The 27662-nt window shown below is 40.4% G+C and overlaps 2 protein-coding genes across 3 annotated transcripts in view; one reads left to right on the top strand and one right to left on the bottom strand.

Annotated features, from left to right (window-relative positions):
• Gro (TLE family member transcriptional corepressor groucho) overlaps positions 1-3937 on the bottom strand; it is a 69977-nt gene extending 66040 nt beyond the window's left edge. The window contains exon 1 of the mRNA XM_071708860.1: positions 3754-3937. The gene's annotated coding sequence lies outside the window, so the exon portion shown is untranslated. The remainder of the gene's footprint in view (positions 1-3753) is intronic.
• On the top strand, positions 103-27413 carry LOC139773986 (protein fem-1 homolog CG6966). 2 transcript variants are annotated; one of them, XM_071708870.1, is made up of 8 exons: positions 103-606; positions 23195-23354; positions 23726-23926; positions 24194-24445; positions 24592-24748; positions 25006-25444; positions 25527-25739; positions 25828-27413. In XM_071708870.1, the coding sequence occupies exons 1-8, from the start codon at positions 547-549 to the stop codon at positions 26230-26232; spliced, it is 1887 nt and encodes a 628-aa protein (XP_071564971.1). In that variant the 5' UTR covers positions 103-546; the 3' UTR covers positions 26233-27413. The 2 variants fall into 2 exon arrangements, with proteins under 2 accessions (XP_071564971.1, XP_071564972.1); XM_071708871.1 differs by lacking the exon at positions 103-606 and adding an exon at positions 4310-4455.
• Positions 27414-27662: the final 249 nt, after the last annotated feature.

The following is a 27662-nucleotide window of genomic DNA, read 5'->3' as shown; positions in this document are numbered from 1 at the left end:
GGACCGGGAACGATATCGGAATCGCGCACAGCTGGCACTGGCTGGCGATTGATCTCGCGCGCGGTCGGCGGCGCGAGGGCGCGAGCTCACTAGCTCCTAGCTCAGGCTCAGTCGTTTACGAACCGCGGAACGGGCCGGACCGGTGTCGCCACCTGACGCGCGAACGAAAGCTCCGCGAAGTCGCGTTCTCGCCTACGCTCACCTGGGATCCCGCGAATCGCCGGCGCTCGCGCGCGCGTTTCTCGACGTTCCCGTTCCTCGTTTTCCGCGGGGCATCGAGAGAGAGAGAGAGAGAAGGCGTGTAAAACCGATTCTCGGTGGTAACCGCGATCTCGACGACGTTTCCCTCGCCCCTCCGCTGCCGCTGGGTGGGAGCGGAGGAAGCGCCGCTTCGCGAACCGCTTCGCTCGCCTGTCCGGGGTTGAAACGACGACGACGACGACGACGACGGTAACGGAATTACGTGTACGCGAGCGACTACGACGACAACGAGGAGGAGGCCAGGGCGGCCGCGGTGCGACGTGACTCGGCTCGGAGTATGTGAAAATGGATTTTAAGAGCGTGGTGTACAACGCCGCGAGGGACGGCAAGCTGAAGCGCCTCAAGGTGAGTAAATGGGTTACGTCGCGGGGCTGACGGTTGACATCTCGACGGCGAACCCACGGCCGACTACTTTCTGTCAAAACCGGCGCGACTCGGACGAGTCGAAAGTTACACGACGCTACACGGAGCGCGCCAAGGCGATTCCCATTCGTGTTCCCAGTTTCTCGCGATAAAATTTCAGACGTGCGTCCGCCCGCGCCGGGAAAACCGGACCTCGGTCGTGGGAACGAATCCTCGCGGTTATACCGGAAATTCCATGTTCGATACCGTGCGTGCGACAAAGCGCGTTATCGCCGACTACCCTACGTTTGTCGAGTTCGCAACGTTCGCCGGCGATGGTTTCCGGCTCGCGCATCTCTCTCTCGAGCTGTCTCGAGGTCGCCGTCTTGATGACACGCGAATGTTTTCGCGAGACGGCGCGAGCCGAGTGGGTTAATTTCTGACGTTTCTGCGAGATACGATGCTGCGTAGAGTGCGTAGGAGCATCGGACGAGTCGCGCTCTTGCGATTCCGCAACCGAGAGAGCTGCCTCGCGTTCCTCTCGGAATAAAGCGCGACTTTTCGTCGCGATCGCGACGCGGTATATCGGATGACGCGAACGTATACGTTAAAAATGGCTCGAGCTCGGTTTCCACGGACGGGATCGTGGAACGATTCCGAAATCCGCTTCGTTCTTCCCCGGAGCCGCGAAACGTTGCGCTCGAAGAGGGAACGAATCGCGACATCCTCGTAAAAAAAAAATAACAAGTTAAGAGCAGGAGAAAAGGTCATTTGCGGTCAGGGCTGGACCTTCGTAAAAACTTCAATTTTGTTGAAACTTTATTTGCGCGATCGGTACGGTTTTTTTTTTTTAGAACACTCGCGACCGTACTGCCTCTTGTCGAGAGCGACAAACGAGGTCTGACCTTTTTAAGATTGCGGGCACAAAGCGTCGTTTCGGTGCTCCGCTTAAACCTACATTTTACAAACGATCGCACGTTCGACGGCGCGGCATATTTTTTTCATCGGTGACCACGTAAGCGCGAGAGAAATATTGGCGCGGTCGACCTGGGAAGCGAATTCCGGGATATGTTTCACTCGCCAGGTGCGACCCGCACCTGCCATAAAAAAATTACCCGATATCCTGCGCACTCTTTTTCTCTCGTGTATCCTTACTGGGTTGCATTAAAATGTAGTCCCGACTTTTAAAATTCAACGAAAAGCATTCTGATTTTAATTGAGGAAAATTAAGGGAAAAAAAAACAAAGACGATGCGAATTGCCTGTTTGCGTTGCATTAACTCGAGGACGACGATTAACGGATGCGAGAAGTGAAATATGTACAGAGAGCACAGTGCCAAAAGATAAAAATAATCCAAGTAGACGGGCGGCAAAGAGTATGGCCGCCACGATTATCTTTCCACTTAGAGCGTAGAGAGTAAAGCGATAATTCGATTATTCCACGCACGGGATGCGGACAGTCGAAATACTGATCAAAATATAGTATTCGAATGGGTCTCTCGGTCGGCGCACGAATTTACGGTAAATATTTGCAGTTCTCACGGCGCGGCGGCGACAGACGCGTCGGTTGGTCGGTTATATGAAAGGCGAACGCGTGGGTTCGTCGTAATTTCGAAATTTCAAAAATTACGTGATCGTTAACCGGTTGCTATGGGTTGCTAGAAACAGAAATAGCTCGATTAGAGCTACGTTCCCAACGTTCACCAATTTAATTAATCTATCTAAATTTAACGTTTGCACAGAGAAAATGGACAGTGAAATTCGATCCTGCATGAACGTGTCGGATTTGAAGCTATCATTCAGGTTTTTAAGTCAAACCTTTTACGCGTTGAAATGCAAATTTAAAATTTAATTAAACCAAGATTTATTTGAAATCGAATAAAAAGGTTTCGCTGTTTGTTCTCAGGAGGGAGAATTTAATTCTTCCTTTTTAATTCCCTCCGTCATCATATACATATGTATTACGTTTCAGTTTTTTTATTATACAAAAGTAATTGATATAATATCACATACGATATTTTATCTCGAAATTAATTTCTTGCTGAGGCAACCCTCTCAATAGCTGGTTCCGTTACAGTACATTTATCGAAGATCTTGTGTAATTCCCGAACTGGTAATATCCAGAGGACCTTGAACGCGCAAGATTGCTTTCCGGTTTTCCTCGGCAATTTTATCGCCATTTAATACACATGCATGCTCTCAGCTCTCCTTTGTGAAATCTCTTCGCAACGACGGCAACGAAAGTTCTCGCCCGATCTTAGAATTTTTCTGTCTGCGTTGCGTGCGCGTTAACAGACCGTGATAAAGGATTGTCTTTAACGGTATTTCGTTTGCGCCCGACTTCCAAACGTCTGGCACGGTTAACCCCGCAGCAAACTGTGACGAATTTGTAACACCGCGTTTGCGAGCGCGTTAGTACGACAGAACTCCACGAATATTTGATATCTCGGAGCGACGAATTTTAGCCGAGACATATATGTAACACATCTGGCGTTTGATCTCATTCCTGTACGTGTCGTTAACCGTCTCCGGTTTTAATAATAAATTCCTCGATCGATTTGAAGAGACGACTCTCGCTTGATGAAAGCATCGGTAAAAATAAGATGCCCTATGTATTGATAAAAGATTCATAGGACAAAGGTCTGTGAGTTCAGAAGGTTATAGGATCTACGACCTTTTTAAAGACAATTACTTCTGAGAATCAACGGTATATAATGCGATTCTGCAATTATTTCACAAGATTCTCGCAGAGTTCGCTGTTTTCACAATTCTCTGTCTGCAATAATTTTTTACATCTGATACTAAAGTTGAAACAAACCACCTCGTATAGCGCAGTACTATTTATCACATTTATAGCGGATATTCATGGAGCTATAAATATCTGATAATTTAATTCCGATTGTATGATATTGAATTGCGATCGATTTGTTTGAACAAAACGGTCGCTTATTCATCCTTTGTCGAGTTTACACCTATCGGAGGAGAAAATCTCCAGTCGTAGGAATGCACTCGAGATTAGTTGGTTATCGCTCCGATAACCGAGGCCTTGATAAGTGGCGTCGCGGCGAAAAATGCGGGGGAAAGCGCGGATTCCTCTTCTTCGGAGGTCTACGGCGCGGCGTGAGAGCCAAACACACGCGCGCGTGCTTACCCTTCTCTCCTCTCAACTCGCGTTTATCTCGAGTAGGAAATAGCCGCTGCTTCGCAGCGGTTATATTTAGTAGCGGGGCACACACGTTCACACGCGCCTATGGCCGAATCTGCCCTGGTCGCGCGGGCCTTCGTCCCGCGTGAAAAAATGTCGAAACAACATACACAGCGTGCCGAAAACTCATCGGCGATCACCAGCGGCGATCCGATGACTAACGCGAAAATCGCGCCTCGCGTGTCTTATCGAAATTAAATCGGCGTTGCGTGCCTCCTCCTCGCGTATACAACACACACGTTCGATATATTGCGACGTCGAACGCACTGCGTAAATATGAGCGATTTATATGTGCGAAATGTCGCGGGTACTCCGTATCTAGGCGACGGTTTAGAAACTACGTGTGGCAAAGTACATCTTACGCCGACGTCATCAAAGTTACGCGAGCGTCTTTGCAATTAAAAGCTGAATTAATTGTAAATTCATAAGCGAGTGTGAAAACGACGGACGCGGTTGCGGTTTTCTCGTGCAGGTAATCGATTACGCATACGCGCGGGTAAGTATGCGCCGTACGCGGGGAAGAGTGACGACTAAGCTCGACGATCACAACACGGGGGGATCCTGGGGTCGCGGCATTCTTCGAGCTTAACGATTTCACGGCGCGATACGCGATGACGGAAGCAGACAGATCGAGCGGCCGACCATGCGGTATGTAAGGCCTTGTATTGTAGATTCTCGAGTTAATCGACCGGCGTAGAGGAAGCAATCGATAAAAGTTTACACTTTCAATCGAGCTAGCGGTAGTTCAATTAATACTATTCAGACCGAGCGATTAAGGCTCAAATTAATTTACCGCTGCCTCTTACATTATCATGAAATTGCTTATCGCCCGTAACGTGCCTGGTGACTGTCGCAATTCGTCGATATATTTGTATTCACACGTGAAAGCGTTTTTGGACAAGATGTAGCGAGATATGCGGAGATATTAGCGGCAATTCTTTGTAATAACGATTGCCGATATTCTAAAATTCTCGTGTCGTGAACGAATTTTGTCGTCACGGCTGGTGGCGGCGTGTTCGAACGTGGTCGTATTTTAAATTCAGCAATGTATAATATGTATATCTCGTCAAGAATCTCTAAATCGTATTTGTTATATCCTCTTCGTAATTAAAATGTATTTTTAAAGTATATAAATTTGCAGATATCTTCAGATCGTGGATAGATATTTTCCGTTTTACAAACACTACTCTAGAGATATCTACAAGAGAAAGAGAGAGGAAAAAATGGAAATTAACTTTTCATTGTACCTCTGCAGTTTTCTTCTCTTCCTTTACATTACATCATATTCTTTTTACTTATAACTTTTGTTATATCGTAATACATGTATATTTATGTCAACTTATTTCTTTGCTTTGACAAGTCTGAAATTAATTTAGATTTTATTGATAAGAATTGATAAGTATTAATGGGAAATGTTTGATTTCCTTATTAATTTCAACGTCTTACGCATAAATATATTTTTTCATTACGTTGAATGCTGTAGCCGGTATCGCGTAAGACCGTCATAAATATTTATCGAAATCAAAAGCAGCAGCGAGCAGTGATTAACGAAATTCAGCGTTTCCTCCGATGTCGTACTTGTGTTATAGCTTCGAGGGAGTGTACGGGCTGGCGGCTATTAATACCCGTTAGTAAATTGGCGAGAGACGTCGTCGTGCGCGCGCGTGTTATTTAATGAGAATTTGCGAGGTAACCTCCCATCATAAATTGCGGAATCGATCGTCGAACTGCGGCGCGACACGGCAACTCGGGCCCGCGCCCGAGAACTCTAATTCGGGAAAGTGAACTCGGGGGCCACTTCGCGGCTGACAGAGGATACATTTACTCATCCGCGAGTTCATACATTTCACCGTTATTGCATTTGATGCCCACTTGCGGTCGAGACTATTGTACGCCTGCATACGCGACTGCGGATTTAGTGTAGCGTAAGCTTTATAGTTGTAACGTGTCGTATTTTATTCACCTTCGAGCCTTCGATCGATCGCGCGTGTCCACCGACGAAGGTTGGCGCGCTTTAAACGCACAACAATGTCGTCAGAGACTATTGGTTAAGCGTATTTTTAAGCTGTTATGCTTGAGAGCCACAATTTATTTTTAAAAAAAATGCGCCGTCGTGCATGGGGCGTCTTCGAACGACTGGGGAGTGTGTACGTAATTGTACCTCGCGAAGTTTGTAATCGACTTTCCCCTCGCGAGGAGAGAGAGAGAGAGAGAGAGAGAGAGAGAGAGAGAGAGAGAGAGAGAGAGAGAGAGAGAGAGATGTTTGCGAGCTGTCGAATAGAAGCGCCTATCTATTTCGTGTTGGGGGACGATTTATCTCGTCGCGTGATATCGTCAGAGTTATCGAGTCCGGCAGCCAAAGGACTAATTGTAAAATTCTCACATACGATAGTCTATAGCGAAACTCGATCTGATAAGAGCGTGAAGTGTTGTCGATAAATCCGCGAACTACTTCGTTACGTTGATACTTTGACATTTTGCGACCACGCAACGTGTGCAATATAATTATAATATCATTGACACACAATAAGACGATAATTTGCGCGCGCCGCTTAAGCCGCACAGTTCAATGAAAAATTAAATTATTTAAACCGCATTAATTCCGTCACTGATATATAAAAAGCGTAATATTTATTAACGGCAAACGAACGACATTAAAATTGATCCACCTACCGAAGTCTATTTATAAAGTCAGTCAACAGGCGAGCGTAAGCGCGCTGTAAATGCAAATGATTAAAATAGCTTCGCAGGTGTAACCTGAAATGAACCACTCAATCGGCAAAGTAACGATCCCGAGGACCCCGTGACCTTTCGGCGGGATTGTCGATGAAAGAATGTTATCGGTGGTCAGGGCAGATTAAGAACGAGAGCCTACACGCCGAAGAGAATAGAATCGATTCTGCTCGCGTCAAACAGATCGCGTTGTATGATTTATGATTTATAATACTATTGTTAGCAACTACTACGGTTATTGATTTTGTACCAGGAAAAGAAACACACTCGCGATCATTCGCTTACTCGATTGTTCAGATAATTGCCTGAACGATTATGATGTAACGTCGATTAAAGTTGCACGATTACTACCGCAATTAGCGCAGTTAAGATCGGTCGCGACGTTGAAATTGATCGGGAGAGCTTGTTTTACAGATCGATCCGACAGCGGCGTTATTACGCAAGATGATACAGTTATTGAACTAGCAATAGCGTGTTTAACGCAATTTCGCACACACGTGTACGCGCGCAATTGCGTAACGCGCGGACGGCCGTTTCAAGGTTGGCGCCAATTTACAGCTTGACTCCGTTTCTGATTTCTCTCGAATCCTCTTGATTCGCGTTTCCGCGAAGTTATCTTTGAAAGCGCGATTTTTATGAACATAAATTCTTTAATTGAAGACTGCAAGAAGTAGCGACGATCGAAAAACTTGGGCGCGTGGGTTTTCTTCGTTTGCATGCTTTAATAATACTAAGATCGTCGGTGCGTTTTTTGTAATCTGAAGAACTAAGCATTTGTTCTTGACAGTCCACGTGATAAAGTTGTAATCCTATAGTAGCGATGAACTAATCGTGATAAGCATGTGATTTACATGCATATAAATATACATATGGTAGCTAAATGATACATGTACAGAGTGTCCCAAAATGACCGGACACTGTTTCACCCTGTATAGAAATAATCAATAATGAATGTGCTAAACTTAACGTGTAAAATATTGAAATTATATTACGAGGGTCGGTACGAAAGTAATGCCTCCTAATTTTTTTCTTTCGAGTCTGGTGTCATAGAAAATTTTATGTTTTACCGAGTAGTTATTTGAAGTCTGCGTAGTTGCATTGAGTGGCGTTGAAACCAGTTACGTGAATATGTCACACGAGCAGTTCAAACTGATGTGTGTTTCTGATATGCGCAGCAAACAAGGGCGGTGAATTTTTTACCGTGGAAGAAAGGCTGCGTGAGTTCCAAAGGCTGCGTTCAGAGCAGCTCAATGAGCGCTCAATGATTCTTTATTACGATTGGTTTCTAATTTGGTTCCAGGGAAGAACTAAAAGCAAGGACCAATTTTATTTTAAAAAATCGGTCGCTAAGTTGCTTTTTCTGCTAAACGTAGCCATTGAAATCCATTCGCGTTGTGAAATGTTCATGGTACCATTATTCATTTCTGAAATGCGAATGGATTTCAATAGGCCTCGCTTCTTCCACGGTAAGAAATTCAATCACCGCCCTTGTCCGTTACACATACCTGAAACACACCAATTTGAACTGTTAATGTGACACATTCGCGTAACTGATCACAACGCCACTCAACATAGTGCAACTAGAGACTTCAAGTAACAACTCAGTGAAGCGCCAAATTTTCTGTAACACCAGACTCGCAAGAAAAAAATTAGGGAGGCATATTATTTTCGTGCCGACCCTCGTATTACAATGAAATATTAATAATTATCAAGCCATTTTTTTCAATCGCAATTACTTTCTCTGAAATAGACTGCAAGTAAAATTTTTTCCCCAATTTCTTTATAAACAATAATACGTACACAGGGCTTTTTAAAATTATCAAGAAATACTTTAGAATCAACTTATTTTAGGTTAAGTATAAAAGAAGTGGGAGAAATTGTACCAGTGGGAGTGACGGAAATAGATAACGATAACTACCAATCACGTGCGAGGCGAGGCAAGGAAAAGGTGCCAGGAAAAGGAGATACCTGGCTTTGTTCTCATTTCGTGATTAGTAGAACGTTTCACTCCTTGAGTCAGATCGCGGAAATACATCTGACGTAATGCAAGACGTTTAGAAGGAAAATAACGCGAATTTTGTCTAAAGAAAAAAACGGGAGAATAGAATATCCTTTAGATATGCGTGATGTATTCAAAGCTCGTCGAAATCGAAGGGAGGACAATCGTTTCAAGTGGGTCGATCGGTTTCCTCTTTATTCTCTCGTGCAAATGCTCGATCTCGTTGGAAATTTAAATCCCATGATTCCGCGTTATGTAAACCGGAGTCTGGCGAGGAAACCGGGAGTCTCATCTGGTGGCTCCTAAGGCATAGCCGAAGATCAATAGAGACCTCCGCGTTTTCGTTGTACTATCTCCGTCTCCGTCTGAAATCCTTTCTCGCTGACGCGAACAAAGCGCGGGGCTTGCCCAGCCGGTGTAATCGCGACATTCGACTCGCCGTAATCACGATAAGCTATAGGCTTCGCTCGGTACCTTGACATTGCCTGAAAGCCACTGTTCGCGCTCCACGTCGCAATCGCGTTTTTTCGCGTTACCGGACTCGCGCTGTTTGTGTCTTTCACGTTTGGTAACGCGCAAAACCCTTCGCTACTTGCTATTCGCATAATTGTGCGCTTATGCATTTCGTTACGCAAAGTGGCTTTGCGGGTGATAACCGAGTGACATTTTATCCTTGCAACTGCGTCTTGTAAATCGATAAATATATCATATGGACGCAAAGATAGAAAGCGTTACAATTATAGAAAATAAAATAAAAATTCACGGAAAGTTGAAAAAAATAAAAAGTAATGATCAAAATATTAGCTGTATTAAATCACATTTGTCTTTGTTTAATTGTATTTACTCATTTTCAAGTTTTATGTTACTTTTCCTTAATTCTTAATTAATTCTTTTGTCCTCGAATCAGAGTTTATCTTCCAAAAAATTGCAACTTGTTCCTCGGACTAAGTTTTGAGTCATCGACGTTCGTGGTGTCTTTGTTCCCGAACGAAAGCAACTCCAAGCAAGCTCCCCTTCTTCGTATTCGGTTCAAAAACACTCAGCGCGCGTAGACGTTCAGGATTTCTGGACTGAATATTTATTTAACTAACCGAGAGAACGGTTCTGTCGAAAGCCGACCCTCTCGCCCCGTCGCTGCCCCAGTCTACAAGTGAATCGAAAGGGTCATTGTCTTACGATAGCACGTTCTGGAAAAATACCGATCGGGCTCTCGGCAACTCCTTTTAAAAATCGCGCAGTTATATTCCTATGGGATGAGAAAGATGCGGATGAAACGGATGCACGTGCAACACCAAGTACGAAAATAACGCGAGTAACTTGGATCTATATTGAGAAAAAATGTCTGTTTGATTTAGTAATAACAGTCAAACTAGACTGCACAAATATCAATCGAAATCAACCAGATTAGAATTAATATTAAAAATTAGAATTAAAATTTATTAGAATGTAGTTTTGATATTTTGTTGTCCTATCACGGTACATAAACGTAAAATAATTTTGGATGGATTTGGATTGCATTTCCTCAATTATTATATATTAATCGTAATCATGATATCGATATTTTAAAACGTTTACTTCTATCAAGCATTTTTTGTTTGTGTAATACCATTTTACGTTATTTTCTCAAAAGAATAATCTTTAAAAGCAAACCGTACATGGAAACATCGTTATTCCTTATAAATTTACACAAGTGTTCTTAAGTACGCTTTGATCTCGAGTCGTGTCGCGTCAACTTTTGAAAAGCGGATTGCACCGAATTCTCTCATACCGTGTTCTAATATTATCTCGTACACGAACGGAATACGCGATGAGTCAGAGGCATAACTGAAGCATAATTCGGCGTAAAGTGAAACGGTGGAAGAGATGAGATGGCAAGACGAACGCGCGCTCTCGAATTTAAGATTCAATGCATATTTCATATCTCTAGATATATGTTTTATTATATTTCTCTTATGGACAATAATAGAAATTGATGTTTAGAGAGTATAATTGAGCTGTTTATTACTTTTATTAGCCTTGGAAATAGAAATTGGCATAAATCGAGTTTTGAATATTTTCTCATTAAATCTGATGTCGAATCTTTATTCGCGGTCACGAAGAATATCTCCGTTTATTGGGAAAGTACTCATTATCTCTATAGAAGTAATGGCGTCATTGATGAATGAGTTCTCGAAATTATTCACTATTCAAATTTCCGCTGACGCTGTCTGTCGACATTTTCTAACATACATTTGACAACATACTTTTGTGCGACTTTTCTCTTGTAAATATCTAATTTTCGAAAAATGTAATTCTATGGAACTTATCTTTAACAAGATTTCGGAAAAAAATTGTCCAATCTATTATAAAAGAGCATTATAAAAAATAGCGAATTTTATCGCAAGAAGAAAAAAGAGGAAGAGAATAGAATTTGTGTCTTCAGAATAAATGTCTTATCTTATTCTCATATTTCTTCATATATCCATATATCTTATTTTGTTGATGTACAGAATTTGCGCTATTTTATGCAACAATGCGTGATGTTGCGTGATCCTTCAATGCGAAGTCCGGTAATCGAATATCGATCGTCATCGAGCGCATTGTGCATCTTGGAGATCTGTTCTGTATCATTATTGATATTTAATACCGCAAGTATTTTACATATTCATGAGTGCGAAGACGGCAATCGTCTTTTAAGATATAAACGAGTTGTAAACAAAAACTGCTTACGTATATACTTAGCGTCTCTCGTATGACGTGGAAAATCCACCGGATTGTCCGGATTCTTGTACCGTGAAACATGGAAAAAACATGCGTGATCGTTATCATTGCAGTGATTCATGGGTATTCGTGCGTGGAACAGTCTCAACTTTTATATCGCCCACTCAGAACTGTCTTTTACGTATGCATTTTGTACTTGCGATTGCGAGAATTATTTGCTCCCTTTAATATTTTATACGAATTTTTATTTTTATGGTGTAATGCAATTTTTGCAATAAAAAGTTAAAACAAATATTTCCTTGCTGAAATTTAATTTGGTAAGATCAACAATAAGTAACGCAATTCAAGATTCTAAAACGTATAAATATAAATCTTTTAAATGAAATCTTTCTTGCAAAAGTGATTGACACAAATGATTCTGATTTATTTTGTAACGTGTTTAGTCATGGTAAATACGTGCGCGCAAATACGCACACATGCGAGAGAGCTATTTTTCAATATCAGTGACTTCTAACAGCATGCATGATTCGTAAATAAATCACACACACACACACGTGCGCGCGCGCGCATATACACACATTTCTAATTTAGGCAAATAATATTCCTATCCTAATTAGGACAATGATCGAGCAGATAATTAGTGATGAGTACATAGAGCGATGACTGGGCCTAATCAATAGATTTAATGGATCGACTGAACTTTGCGCATATGGGCACTTATATATTTGCATTGCAAGCCGCTAGTTGGAAATCGTAATCCCGAGGCACGTCGGAAGTAGTAATGACGAAGGTGAATTTTATGCCGAGTAACAATGCAACAGTATAGTAGTGCAGATGTTCGCCTTGTAATTCCAACGGTCATTTGTGTAAGTGGAGTCTCGAATAGACGAAATTATGTTTCTCACGTTAATGCCGCACAATCAACATTTTACGTTATTATTCGAGTTATAATGCACGGTAGTTGAAATAGGCAATAACATTATTTTCCATTTAATCGAATACCTATTATCAGTTTACGCTGTTCGCAAATGCAGTAACAAGATTCTTATTTTTTCCGCAACTATACTTTTCCTCGGAGGTTTTTTTTCTCAGAATATTTCCTCAACGCTGCACGATAATCCGATGATTGAAAAATACTTCCTCATGCTTCCTCGTCCCATAGAATGTAAATAAAATTAATTGCATTTTTTTTCTGTTTCCTTGTGTAGATGTAAGCAAATTATGCGTAACCCCGAATCGCCGGCATTATTTCCCGGTTATTTTTCAATGTGTTGTGTAAGTAGCACTAATCAGCGGAATTAAATCTTTTTGGAAAAAAACCGGAAACCTTTAAACTGTCGTAATGCTTGTGGAGCACTACTTGATTTAGAAAATGATAAGTAATTGAGATAAATAAAACGGAAATTATGTAAAAAGTGAAAAACACATGATTCTACAATACTTGATGCATCCAGGTATAGATAATAATAATCAGATAATAATACACAGTCGCTATAAGTAACAAATAAAATTGTCTGAAACTGACTAAAATTAAGAAAAAGGAAACGTTGAAAATTTAAATATAATAAGCAATTTTTTAAAAATCATATTTATATAAGCTATCATTACAAATAACAAAAAATGCACTAACGAATGCAATAATAAAATACATTACGTTATACATTATCGATTATTGACGTATCGGATCAAGTCTTACTTAACAGATCTCACGACTATGAACTATGAACACACACACACACACACACACGCGACATCTTTTTTCATCGTCGATAATGTCACCACTACAGTTGTAATACTTTTGCCGAAGGTCCACGTAACGCCGCGTTAGAAAGTAAACGCGCCGTGTAACTTGACATAACTTGGCCTTACGTACGTTCGACACCGTCAATTTTTTGCGTGTCTCGTTTCACTCCTTCTGTCTCCCGTTTTTGAATCTCATTTGCATACGCGATGCGACTCACATGCATCGCTTCGCAATATCTTGATGTAACTGTATTCTGTTGCGATTTATTAGTTTCTACGTAACTATAATCATTCTTAATTTTAATACGTATAATTGATTTATTTAATTTGTTAAAATTATAAATAAATTTGATTTAATTTAGTTTACTACATTCTATTATTAATTATTCATAACATGTTTATAATTATAAAATATATTATACAGTTTATTTTTTATTTAATTCAATACATTCCGCGACGATGTAATTTTATTTAACTGCAATCACGATGTGCAATTATTTCTATCAAATTTTAACAAAAATAAGAAGTTTTGTGATTTCAATCATAATGTTGATCGATATTATTGTACAATCAATTCCACGTTTTGAGCCACGTGCGGCGGATTTAATGTTTGCAGAAGTGCGTGTTAGCGTAACCTGTTGCACCGCTTCGAGGCGTATTATGTAACGAAAGAGTAGACTATTCACAAGAATATTATTCAGCATTATTAAAACTTTTTGCATGCGACACGATAGCGTCGGTGTCAATGGCATTGAAAAGACTCGCGTCTTGAAGGAAACTTATAAAAGTCTCATTTTATCTTGTCTCTCGTTCCAAGTTTATTTTGTAATCGCGACACAAGAAACTTTAACTTCTGTTAGGAAAATAGAAAACCTGTCGATCACACGAATATTTTTCAAAAATGAATGACGTCAAGTAAATTGTGTTTGTAGTGCGCGAGATTCTTTGCAAAGGTCGCAGTTCTCCCAAGATTACGCGATTTTCTCGCCGTGATCGTCTCGCGCAACGCCACGTAACCGCACGAACAGCATTACCTGACTTTTCTCCGATGCGACGTCCTGTTATGTAACCGCACTCCGTCAGCAAGAACCGATCAGGAAGAACAATTAGAAAGCTGGCGTCTGGTCGCATGAGTTCTTGTACGATTCGGCCGGACTCACCAGTTCGCCTGCTCGCCGACAGGGATGATCCACGAACCTAGTAATTTTCAAATACGTCGGAAAAATTTCGTGTAATTATCTTGTTATTATAAATACTATTTATAATAAAATTCTAAAAAGTATAGGGAAAAGTATATAATTATATACTTTTAATATAACACTTTTATATATTAGTATAAGTATCGTGTTATTAAATTCCAGGATAATTATAACACGTCGTATATATTACTGATACGATCATAATTACTATCAAATCTGTAAGAATCACATACAGAGTATTCGCGTAACGACACTCGAAGACTAAAGTGTAGTACAGTTTCGATCGATGAACATAATTTAATAAAATTCTTTTATTTCCGCAAGTATCGTTTATGGGTATAAAATATTGAACTCGTCTGGACCGACAACTTTCTCGAGCTCAATACATCCACCGATCCACCTCCTATATTACGCACCTCGTGGTTGAGCTTCTCTTACCCCCTACTCTTCTCCTCATAGAGTCAAGCTAAATCCTTGCTCACTTCGAGGAAGCCAGAAGCCACCTCAGTAATAATTCGAGTTCACGTCTGAACTGTTCGTAGTCCCTTTGCTTTGTTTCGGGCTGGACACGCGATTTCTTTCTCGCACAGTAATCGGACCGGTTTGATCCTTATCGGTTACTCGCAAGTAATTACAAGCAATTCGCGTATCAATTATCATATTTTAATTCGTATCATTCGATTTTTTGCTCGATAATTCAATAATAATAGGTTTAACTCGGATTTTTACTCCGTTGTCCGATAATTCGATAATAACTACCAGACGTTGCGCGTGAATGGACAACATTTGCATTTTATAAATGCTCATTAGTTTGCATGTCAAGATTTCAAAATCATATTTCAATTTCATCATATTTCTTTCGCGTGCGTAATAACGAATATTTTTTTGCGACTTGCTTACTACATAGTTGCAGATATCTCGCGATTCGTCGAATATGTGCTGCAGGAAATAACAGATAGATGATAACAGAAAACACTTTTTCATATCTCTCGTTCGCATTTTCTAAGATATCTCGAATCTCGAGTTTTCGTCGCGTGACTTCAATTACGCAAAGGTCAATCGTCACATATAATTATCCAATTGCTATGGAGCACATGCCGAACGACGAGTCATTCACGCGGGTAAGTTTTGTGTTCAACAATTCGTTTGCTGAAAATTACGATCGAAATAGAACAAACTAGCAAATCATCTTTTAAAAATGCTCTATAGAAAGGATCGAAGGTTCGGAAAGTTCTACACATGTTCTTGAATAATTCACAGATAATCGATGTAACGCTGTATGTTGGGCAAGCACAGTAATCTTTACACAATAATCATGAAACAAGTTGTAAAATATTTATAAAATTGAATCTCTATTATACTGGCACAAAAGTTACTGGATGTATATACATATTTTAAAATTTAAATCACAATAAGCGCGCTAGCACATTGCAGATTTTTTATACATTTAAAAAGATTTATATATAATTTACATAGAACTTTTTACCACAGATTTTTACGACAAAACAAAAACATAACATTGTAATTAAGAATTGGATATAAAAATTAATTTGACTATAAATCATTGATTTTTATTGCTTTATTGCTTTATTTTTTGGTTTGCGAGCTAGAATATCCGCTCGCAACGTATCCTGCATCGTGAATGTCTTTATATTTCTCAATAACTTTTTTTTAAATCATTGAAAAACCATGATTGTGATCGTTGTAGATGCATTCCGTGTTGAATATATTAAAATTATCGTATACTTCGGGCGAACGGTTGACCATGAATCACGAGAGAAATGCCAAGGTTGCTCTATAGTCGCTCGAAACGGGCGGGCAACCTTTGTCTGGCTTGGTGACGGATTCTTTATTGTAGCAATCCCGGTAACAGCTGGAAATGCCCAGCTACGCCAGTCATGATGACGGTGATGCGGAGTAATTTCCTCTTCGAATTGGAAGAGAAAGAGTCCCATCCGCGAAGAATGGACTGATGGAAAGGTGCGCGCGCGCATTCTCTGAGTATATTTTCGTCCGGCAATAATAGTTCGTTGTCCTTAACGAGAAACGCGTCGGACGTTAGTACCGCCGACGTTTCCTCTCGGCCGACTGGTTTGAGTGCACAATCCAATCAATTCCAAATCACGGAAGCGGACGAAACCCGTTTTAAAAATATATAATCTTCCCAGGGCCGACCACTCGAGATTGATTTTATTTAAAACGTTAAATCTAATTATTCATTCGGACGTAAATCCCCATTGACTTCATAAGCAAAGTAAGAAACGGAAAATACAAAAGTTACTTCCGCATATCCTTCCTATTTCTTTCTTTTGGGTTGTTAATTTTACGAATTTATTAATATATAATACAACATTGTAATACGACTTTGTCCTTAAAGGCCGATTCTCACTAGACGTGACTGACTAGTCAAGTCGTGATCAGATCATGGTCAAGTTGGGATCATGGATTTTTTAATGGATTTCCACTATTCATATGACAATCTCCTATCTATCAATTTTATAGTGCTATCTGTATCATTAAGGTCGATTCTCACTATCGGTCATGTCACGGTCCTGTCACGATCCGATAAAAAATCGTTGCCATTTAAATTCAATGGTTCTTAGAGTTTGCGGTCAAGCGTGACCGGCAGTATGAATGCAAACTCGAAAAAGCATTGAATTTAATGGCAACTATTTTTTGATCAGACCGTGACCGGGCCGTGACTTGACCGATATTGAGAATCGACCGTTATTGTCTACTAAATTTAGCTATATTTGTGTGTGTAAAATCACATCGTATCGAAAGATAAGAATTGCCTGTGTTATTTTTTTGTATTCCCTGAAATTAAAATATATTTGAATATAATATGAGATGTATTATATAATATATATTATAATGTTACAATATGATATAAGACGTTTAAGATGTATTTATACTATGAAGATGGGAAACGGGAAGAAACAAAGCGTGGGAAGTTCAACTAACAATAAGACAAGCGGACCAGATAACGCTGTTGCGATTGTTACGCTCTTGCGCATTTCTTATGGCGCGTTACCTTCTTAATTATCATGATGGAGTTCACGTAGGTTAATGATCTTTCCCAGGTGACAAAGTGCGCATTTCAGGTCATCGTTTTTATCGCTGGCGACAATGAGTCACGGAAAAAGAGAATGCACATTTCACTCCTCTAAGGATCGTTGCCTTGTAGTATTTGTATCCGCGTATATTTTCGCGTATATAGCCTTCGTATATTTAATTTACGTTGCGCAAAATTTCCTTTGACGCATTTTTGCGTGACAACACGGAATTACAAAGACACCTCTCGGTTTGGAAAACGAAAGAAAGTTCTCGGTGGACGCAGCTTGATGCGTGGCATCATTTAACGTTAGATCAATAGCTTGATCGACGCTTGATCTTGCGTTTTATTTTCAATTAGTCCAGTTTTGTTTGTTTCACGCTTCCGAAACGAGTTTCGCGAGACTTCGCACCGCGAAGTTGATCGATCGGGACTTCGCTCGATCTACCGACAACTTTCTACAGAGTTCTGCAGAACGCAATATGCACGCGACTATGTAACAGAGATGTGTACATATCATAACAGGTAAAACGTCATCAGACGGTTGCTGTGATACCTAACGAAAAATTAATTCAATATTTGATATTCATGATAAAAAATGAACAGAATAAACGCAAAGCATGATAAGTAGAGTGCAAAATAGATCAATAATAGAACAAAACACAAGATGGGCAAAACACAAATGGAGCGTATATTAGAATATATGTATGTACAGACAAGATGAATGTAAGATGAGAGACTGAAAAAAATGCAAAACGCGGCAAGCAGAACGCAAAATAGATGGAGATCTTTAAAGAAAACATGAAACAGGCGGAGGCTAAATGGATTATATCGTGGTATAACGATCGGAAATGATCGATTCATCGAGCAATCACTTTAATTGCCGATAAAGGCGGAGAGAAAAAAAAGATTATATCGTGAAAGGCATTATTAATTGGTTTTTCAATCAAACTTCCTCGTGTAACAGCGAATAATGATCGATATCGATCACTTTCTAAGTCGTTGTTATTGCCGTTGTTGCCGCGGTCAGCTCGTAAACGTTTACCGATCGGATATGCGCACACCTTGCGTATCTCCGGGTACGATTATGGCAATGATCGCTCGCGTCACCAGCGAAACAATGTCCGGAACGATTATTGCCATAATTGTATCGGACAAACGGGCGAGCGTAATTTTCAACGTTCGCGCACGCTCGAATGCCGTAATCATAATTGTCGCGGCGAACTTTATGCCGCCGCTCCGAAAACACCGACGTGCAATTGTAACACCGTAATTACCGCGTAGGTAACAAGTCGGTCGAGGTCGAGCGCGATAGGATTTTCCGGTGTTTTCACGTAAATTATCCCCTGCATATTTCGTTGCGAATTTGAATGTGGCCTCTCAACGTAACATGTTTTACGACGACGATAAGCTTTCTATAGATAGATCGTGTTTTACTGTAAACTACTGTTATAACTAAATTATAAAAATATATTAATATTTTACCTTAATTCTAAATTATATAATAAAATAATAAGTAAAATATAATACTAGGGTCGTTCAAGTCAAACCGGGACTATTATAGTTGCACAGGATATAAAACAAATGCGATCGCGACGAGTTTTTTTATAGTAATAAGTGTCATAATGGTAAGTGTCTCCTATCATCGGTATGCGGCGCACTTCTCTCAGGTCAATTGATAATCAGTTATGCAAAATGACAGACAACAGTGTTAATCGCATATATAGAACAGTGAATTATATAATGAAGTTTCTTGTGAATGAAAAGGCGTGAAAGCGGCGGACATTTACAGAAGACTTCAATCACAGTACGATAATGAGACAATTAGCCGCAGTAAAGCATTTGAATGGTGCAAATGATCTAAAGATGGCCGTACATTATACTGCCCATTGCACTACTTGCACATTATTGGAACTTGACTGGGAGATATTGCCTCGTCCTCCTTACAGTCCAGACCTCGTTCCGAGCAATTTTCATCTTTTCGGACTTTAAAAAAAAACTTCTTGGGAGGCCAGCATTTCTGAACTGACGAGGTAAAACACGCTATTCGATCCTGGCTCCGGCGTACAGACAAATCTTTTTATGCTAAGTGAAAATAAATGTAGTTTTCACTTCTATAAATGCGTTCTATTATTTCGTACCCTTAAAAGTCCCGGTTTGACTTGAACGACCCTCGTATTATATTTAATATTAAATTATAATAAAATATCCATGAAACACTTATTTATACATAACATACTCTATGTGTAATTTCTTATGTATGTTTGATATAATTATTTATCAGAAACTTTAACCTTGTCAGTAAATGATTAACGATAAGGATTTTTTATTCGACTTAACTTCATTAATTATATAATTAACTTAACTGGTCGAATAATTTGTCTAGAAGAGATATAGTAAAAATAAACGCATTAATCATTATTATATAATACATATAGACCATACTCGTAAACATTTTACATCATTCCGCGATCTTATATCATTAATTTGCAGATAGTCACTATGGGTGAGTGATTTACGCGGTCGCGTTGATCCTCGTCAGTGATTGCGTTCATTCATACTTTTACTATTCTCTCTCCCTCTCGTACACAATAAAATCGGTCGCTCGTAAACTTCCTTCAGCTGACGCGATATCGCTATACGTTAAAAGTTAAAACATCGTCAAGTTCGACGCCTATTTCGCATTTGCATTTGAGATTGACAGCGCTTCTTGATATATCGGTGAATTATTACGCCGGACATAACGCGAACGAAATGGGTAACTACTGGTATTTACGATGCGTGCTACTTCTCGTAATGCGACGTAAGCAAACTAAAACCTTTCGAAGTGGCGAGCGTAAAATTTAAGTGGAACGTGTCTTCCATGCTTGCAACAACACAACACACGCGTCAGTCATTGAGGCAAACATACGCACACGTACATCGTGCACTCGTGGCGTACGGTACTCGACTGCAATCACAACTGGCGTTAATTGTTTTTAATGTTGAATTTATGACTAGGCCATAAAAGGCGGATTGATATATTGATGATCTTGACGAACAGTGGCCGTTATCCCCCCGCGATTTTTCCCGCGTATATACGAGTTCACGTGGAGAAAGCTTTAAAAGCATTTAAATGCTCTCTTCAGCATACGTAAAAAAAAACCAGCGTGATTACCGGCCCGTTAAAAGACAGCCGAAGGAAAGTCTGTTACAGTTAACCCATTTTCCACGGGAGACAAGCGCCGGAAATAATGTGACAATAATACCATTATGGGAAGAATAATTTGTTATTCAGGTCTTGATATCCGCGCTAATCGAAGCGGATATTGCATTCTTATCGCGTGTCGAAATAGCGCGCATACCCGCCTACTTCGGCATTGTTGCGAAAATCTTATCACCGACATCGAGAAAATCCACGGCAATTTTACGCAATCGCACCTCTTTAGTCTTTATTCACCACGTGATCTTTCGGTGTCGCGATTAATTTTTAAATTCGTTAATTTTATCTTTACCCGCGCCTTGGACTTGTTTTACGTAATTCAGAGTAAAGTGAAAAGTTTCGTTTCGCAGTCCTCGTATTGTTTCGAGCGCAACATTGTCATTATTATCGATCGCCCGTTATTATAGATATATATTTAGCCGTTTCCCGCAACTGTGTTGCGTGTCTCTTTGAGTGGGAAATTATCGACGTGGAGATGCCCGCAATTCGCGTATTCTTTTGGGTCGAGCACATAAAAGCGAACGTCCCATCTTATCTTTTGTGAGACCGTTTCGGCATCGACTGACCTCGTTACCTACATCTTATCGACGAACCGAACGAGAGTGTAACAATGAGGAAAGAGCAGGGTAAACGGGCCCACGAAAAAGTAAATCGGTCATACAAATAACGGCACCGACTTTCCGTAGGTGTGAACCGAAGTGAGAGAAACGTAAAAATAGCTGGAGGTTTGTTGATCTCAAATAAAGACGAACTCCCCCTCAATCGCATTAACACCAATTGTAAGATAAAAATTATATCGTAAATTTTTGGAATTTATTTAGTATATGATTCTGTATAAAGGGAATAAATTCTCTAAAATCAATTTAAAAAAAGGTAAAATCTGATGAAGAGACTGTACTTATTAATAAAAATATTAATACGTAAATCTGATTTTTTTCTTTTTCCATATATAATTTAATTCTACATTAATATTTGTCTTTTTTCGATTATTACATTTCTAAATATTAACTTCTATATAATACTTTTTTCGCCCAAAAAAATATTTACATACTTTATTATGGTGTGAGATATATACTACAAAGAAATTACATGTATATGATTTTTTTAACAAGAACGAATATATTTATCAATATATAATCGAACGAATATATAATCAATATTTCGTGAAAATGGGTCGATATGGATGGAGGCTATTTTCTTTTCCTCTTTTTTTTTTAAAGAACAATGTAGGGCTTTCACGAAAAGTATGTTCTCTCTTCGAAGGGGGGAAACATTAAAGAGAGAGGAATGCGAGGGAGGAGGAGAAGCGCGAGAGAACACAAAGCTGAAAAGTATCGGGCTCTGTCCCTCTTTCTCCGGGCGGCGGCCCATCGTAAGCAGCAGTTTGCTTGTCACGATGGGCCTCAATGTCTCCGATTATTCATTTAACGGGACTTGCACGTACACGATGGTCGGAGGAATGATTTCTCCAGAAGGCAGTGGGTTGAAGATTCGGCTCGCGCTCAGTCTTCTTCTAGGCGAGTGCGCGCATGGACTGCTCCGATTCCGTTGCCTGGCGCAACACAAGGGAATAATCACCGAGTTTTCTCTCGACAATCCAACAAAAACGTGAAGGCCATCGTACGAGCCGTGCGAAAAGAGGAATCGTGATTGTTTTTCCAAACCACGATTCCCTTTCAACATCGAAGAGAATATAGAACTGAATCGATCGCCTCTGACATAATTCAATTTGATGTGTCAGCTCGACTCGGCTCGGCTGGCCTCTCGGACGCGATGTTTAAGCCGACGCGACGTCGCAACGCGATGATGTTATTCGTTATTTGATTGTCAAACGTAATAAATCGTTCATGGCTCCGTCGACATTGTCATAACATTATTTAACACTTGGCTCGCGCGACAGTCGAAATCTCGCACATTTCGTAGAGAAACCAATTTTCACGTGTGACTGCGAAGGACAAGCTGAAACTTTTGTCATCTCGCGCCGCACACGTTTTCGCGGAATTGCAAGAGGTTTCCTTACCAGTGACGCAAGGAACCAGTCTCTCAGCGTTCAAACGAAATGTGCACCACAGGCCTCACGTGGTCTTTAAATCAACAGTGAACGTTGACGCGAGTAACCACTTGGATATTATCTCCAGACGACATCTCCAGACGTCCAACAAAACTTGTCTCCTCAAATCCCTCTCTCGTGGAACCGAAGTGGAAGCTCTGTTCTTTAAGTTAAATTCGGCGCAAGACTCGTGCTCATTGAAATTAAAAATAACCCGAGCATTCGAGGTATAAAAGTAACGAAAAGAGATACAAAGACGCTATTGAATAAAGTTTGTGAGAAAAACAGCCAAGTTGCGAAAAAAACTGTCACAGCCAAGAGGAGAAAAATAACAGTTTTACGAGCTTGGGTCGATACGGAACAGAAAGGAGAAGGATTTTTGGAATTTAAATATTTATTATTTAGAGACTCCCAGACCTTGGGTGTAACGGTGTTCCGGTAATTCGCTTAGACCTTAAAATCCGCCAGTCGGCTTTGAAACATCTGCCCGCACACATCGCACAAACGGCACGTCCGTGGTTGTTAACGCACGTACTAAGTTCATTAAGCGGTTCAACACGGGTTCCGTACTGTCGAACGTAAGTCGACACGCGAGAACTGTGAAGCTTGTATCGTTGCCCGCGGATACCGTTTACGATCGCGATGATTTTTTGACGGTAAGAGCTAAGCAACATTGAGTGAAAGATTTCTCTTCTCTCTTCGAAAGGTGTTCCTGGAGCATCGGGGCAAGGATGAGGTAGGACAACTAGTCGGTGCCAAAACCCATGGCGCAACACCCTTAGTCATGGCATGTCGGAACGGACATTACGACGTGGCGGAGTACCTCATCGAAAAATGTGGGGCAGACGTGGAGCAGCCCGGATCAGGTCAGACCGCAGTCCTTTCATCGACGGCTTCTGCTCGGGCCGAAGATCCATTTATTATCCGAGAATAGTGAAATCGGGAATTGTTGGCAAATGTTTTGGCAAAGACACTCGCTTTAGCTGCTCTTTTTTATTTTAAATCAAATTCCGAAATTTTTCTCTTGGCATTACATTGGTGGTATCTTAAAAATTTATAATTAACATTATATATAATAAACGTCGCGTTTCTGCTATATAGATTGGCACAATTTACCGCAATTCACATGATTTTATTTACGATTATTATATTTACATTATTATTGTTTTTGTAAGTCGAAACTCTAGATCCTCCGCTTTGATACAAAGATTTTACCAGAATGTTTCCTTGAAAACAGTGGTCTTCGAGGGCGAGACGATCGAGGGTGCACCACCCCTGTGGTGCGCGGCGGCCGCAGGCCACTTGGCGCTAGTCAAGCTGCTGGTGAGACGAGGAGCCAAGGTGAACTCAATCACGAAAACGAATTCCACTCCCCTCCGAGCTGCGTGCTTCGACGGACATTACGATATCGTCAAATTTTTAGTCCAAAACGGTGCAGGTAAGGAAAGATGTAAACATAAATTTGAGAATTATTTTTGGAGGTATAAATTTGTACATTTTTTCAAGTTTCGTACAAAATTTTCTCTTACGAAAGAGCAAAATAAATAACTCGCAAGTGAATCAAGTTTCACGGCTTAAGAAAATTAAAATATAAAATGACTGCGAAAATTTATGCAATTTTATAAAAACTACGCTTACTAGATCAAGATTCGATTTTTCTATTTACAAAAGCCGAAGTTTATATCCGGTTTCCCCTCCATTACAGATATCGAGAAGGCGAACCGACACGGACACACGTGCCTGATGATCGCGTGCTACCGGGGTCACGTTAAAATCGCCAAGTTCCTACTCTCCTTGAAAGCGAACGCGAATCGCAAATCCGTGAAGGGTAACACGGCGTTACACGACTGTGCCGAGAGCGGATCCCTGGAGATATTGAAGATACTCGTTGAGCATGGCGCGAAGATGGACGTGGACTCTTACGGGATGACGCCACTCCTCGCGGCAGCAGTAACAGGTTAAAGCAGAAAGTTCCACGCACCACTCGAAGGTTCCCCTAAGACAGTTTATTTAGCTCGTCCGAAGCGATCTGTTCCGCGACGCTTAGACGGCCGAGGAAAAAGCGAGCGCTGACCGAACGTTTCTTCGCTTCCTCTCTTCCAGGTCACACGCATATCGTCGAGTATCTCATAGGCATTCCGCAACTGTTCAGCAGAGAAGAACGCATCGACGCGCTGGAATTGCTTGGGGCTACGTACGTGGACAAAAAGAGGGACATGATTGGCGCCCTGCAGTTCTGGAAGCGTGCCATGAACGAGCGGTACGTCCCCTTACGCGGATAGACTGTCAATCCGTGACTGAAATCCGTGTGCTTTTTGTCTTGGAACTTCCTATACAGTTTTGTATAATCTTGGCGATGTTTGAGCGCAAAACACAAATTTGTAAATATAAAAAATACAAGTATTTTATTTTTCACAAATTCTTTAAAACGAATATAATTTCGATTTTTGTCCTAAAAAGAAGAGAAAATTTATGCTATAATTTCGGTGATATTTATGTGTATTTTCTTTCCCACAGATATCGGGGAGACGGACCGATGATATCAAAACCCGAATCTCCGCCGCTCGTAGCCGCTTACGATTTCGCCAGAGAGGTAATCGAACCCGAAGCTTTGGACGATCTGTTAGCAGACCCAGACGAAATGCGCATGCAGGCACTGGTGATCAGAGAACGAATATTAGGACCGGCTCATCCAGATACTAGTTATTATATTAGATACCGCGGTGCTGTTTATGCGGACGCGGGTAAATTCCGTCGCTGCATCGAACTGTGGAACTACGCTCTTGATATGCAACAGAGCATGCTGGAACCGCTAAACCCTATGACACAAAGCTCTCTATTCAGTTTCACCGAACTTTTTAGCTTCATGGTGGGCGAGGAAGGCAGACAGACGACCAGGGGTCGCAGAGTACCGCCAGTAAAGAGGGAAGATCTGTTGAGAGTTTTCGAGAAAGCTGTGAGTACGAAGGCGTCATTCTTATTTGTCAATATCTCAATCCATCAATGTTTATTTATAACATCGCGAAAATTGCTTGCAGGTTAATGAAGTAGCGAAAGGAAAGCAAATGTTGGATAATATGGGCGATCTGGCGTGTGACCGTGATTTGACGTTCTTGAACAGAGTCCTTGTTATCACTCTGTACTTGGCGTGCCTATTAACGCGCGAGACCGGGGAAAAAGGTAGCGAAGAATACAACGCCTTACACAAAGAACTCTATAAATTAGTCCGAATAAACGCCAAAGGCAGACAGGTGAGTGGCACTCGCAACAATTACCCGACCATAATTGAGAAGACAAGACCATCGATATTTACGCTTCTGATTTTATGGGTATTTCCAGGGCCGCGATGCGCTGCAATTAGTTCATAGTGAGGACGGTGCGCTGGTTGGCAGGTATCCCACATGCAAGTTCCCGTCTTCTCACTTGACCAAGGCTCTGCTGAGAGTGGGCGCAGACGTGGCTGCCAGAGACAACGACGGTAACACGGCTTTGCATCTTACCGCGCTATTGCACCCTTGGCGACCGATCCTGTCGGTCGATCTGCTCGACGCCGGCGCGCATCTCGACGCGGTAAATAACGACGGCAAGACGTTCCAGATGTTGTTGAATAACAAGCAGCTTTACGACTCAATTTGCCCACTAAAATACACCACTCTCGCCTGTCTGGCCGCGCGAGTGGTCAGAAAGACGCAGAAGATCAACAGAGTCCCCGCACACCTCCACGCTTTCGTCCAGATGCACTAGTATTGTCGCGATGATACACCGCCAGTGAAATGCCGTGGCAAACACTTTAATCGAGAAAGTGTGACGACTATGGAAAACAATGGTGATAATTCGGGCGTTAACCCGATTCATTATTCATCCATTCTATCATCGATATTCATCTCTTCTTGTACAGGGTTTCAAAATCGCTCTCATTTTTGAATGTTTTTTTTTTCATGAGGGTGATTTTGAAATAACCTGTATATAATCTTATACTAAAGCAGAGATATATATATAGAAAGATTGTCCCCGGGAAACACAAGTCTTCTGACTGACTATATAATATGAAGCGCACGTGATCCCAAGAAGATCTTTTGATAGCTTCTCTCATAATATAATACATGTTTTGTAACAAGATTTTTGCGAGAAAAAGTACCTTTTTTATTTTAGTTGACAACTTTCCGTTTACGTTTCGTAATTAATTTATTCAATTTGAAGAAAGCTCCAAATATATACGTTTTTAAAAACTGCAGAAATTATATTTCGCTATTAAAAATTTTCTATTCAGTATATAAAATGGAATAGTACATTTTACTTATTGCATATACATATATATATTTTAATACAATCATAATATTTCATAAAATATCTATTTTCATAAAGAGTTTAAAAAATTAAAAAATTTAACGCAAAGAGGCTGATTTATTTTTATTTAGACTAATAACTTTTTATGTTTTGTTACTTTTGTTGTAATATTTCATTACTTAATCAAAGTTTATTAAAATTTATATTATTATGATTGATTGTATTATTAAAAAATTGATTGGCGACGTTTCTATCGAGGTAAAGTTGATCATCGACATTTGTAATCTCTTGCTTGCCATTGTTTTCATTAGATTGAGATTAGTAAATTAACGATGTTTTGATAGATCTCTTTGGTATCAATGTGCGATGATGCGAAAGAGAGGCTTTGAATCTTGGTGAATGAGCTAGTATTCATCGGCATTGCAACAAGGTGATAACGCAGACATTGTGATCTTATTGCGAATTTGGCTAATTAAAGGCCTCTCCCTTATATACATAAACCCCGCGTAAGCCATATATATATACATACTACGTTGATAATGCTAGATGACATAAATGTACGTTGAATTCAAATGTGTTATCTTAGAGAAGTGACTTTTTACCTTGCTGTATAAACAAATAAAGAGGAAAAAAACGTGGATTTGTAATAAAAATTTTCTGACACGAACTGCGAACAGTGAATGATACAATTCTACACTTGGCGTATTATTTTGTTTCGCAATATTTTGCGTGATGTATAAAATTGTTATATATAAGACACTGGCACGCGTTCTTATATATAAATGAGCAAAATATGAAACATAAAGTTGTATGTAATGTTACGTGTCTCTTGTTTCAACACCATTACGAGTTACTTTAGATTTTGCTGATCATTGATATCTAAACGC

Source organism: Temnothorax nylanderi, unplaced genomic scaffold, assembly GCF_030848795.1.
Source record: "Temnothorax nylanderi isolate EJ_2023f unplaced genomic scaffold, tnyl_v1.0 TNYL_tig0072_pilon, whole genome shotgun sequence".
In the NCBI taxonomy this organism is placed as follows: domain Eukaryota; kingdom Metazoa; phylum Arthropoda; class Insecta; order Hymenoptera; family Formicidae; genus Temnothorax; species Temnothorax nylanderi.
This window is presented reverse-complemented; position numbering and strand designations above follow the sequence as displayed.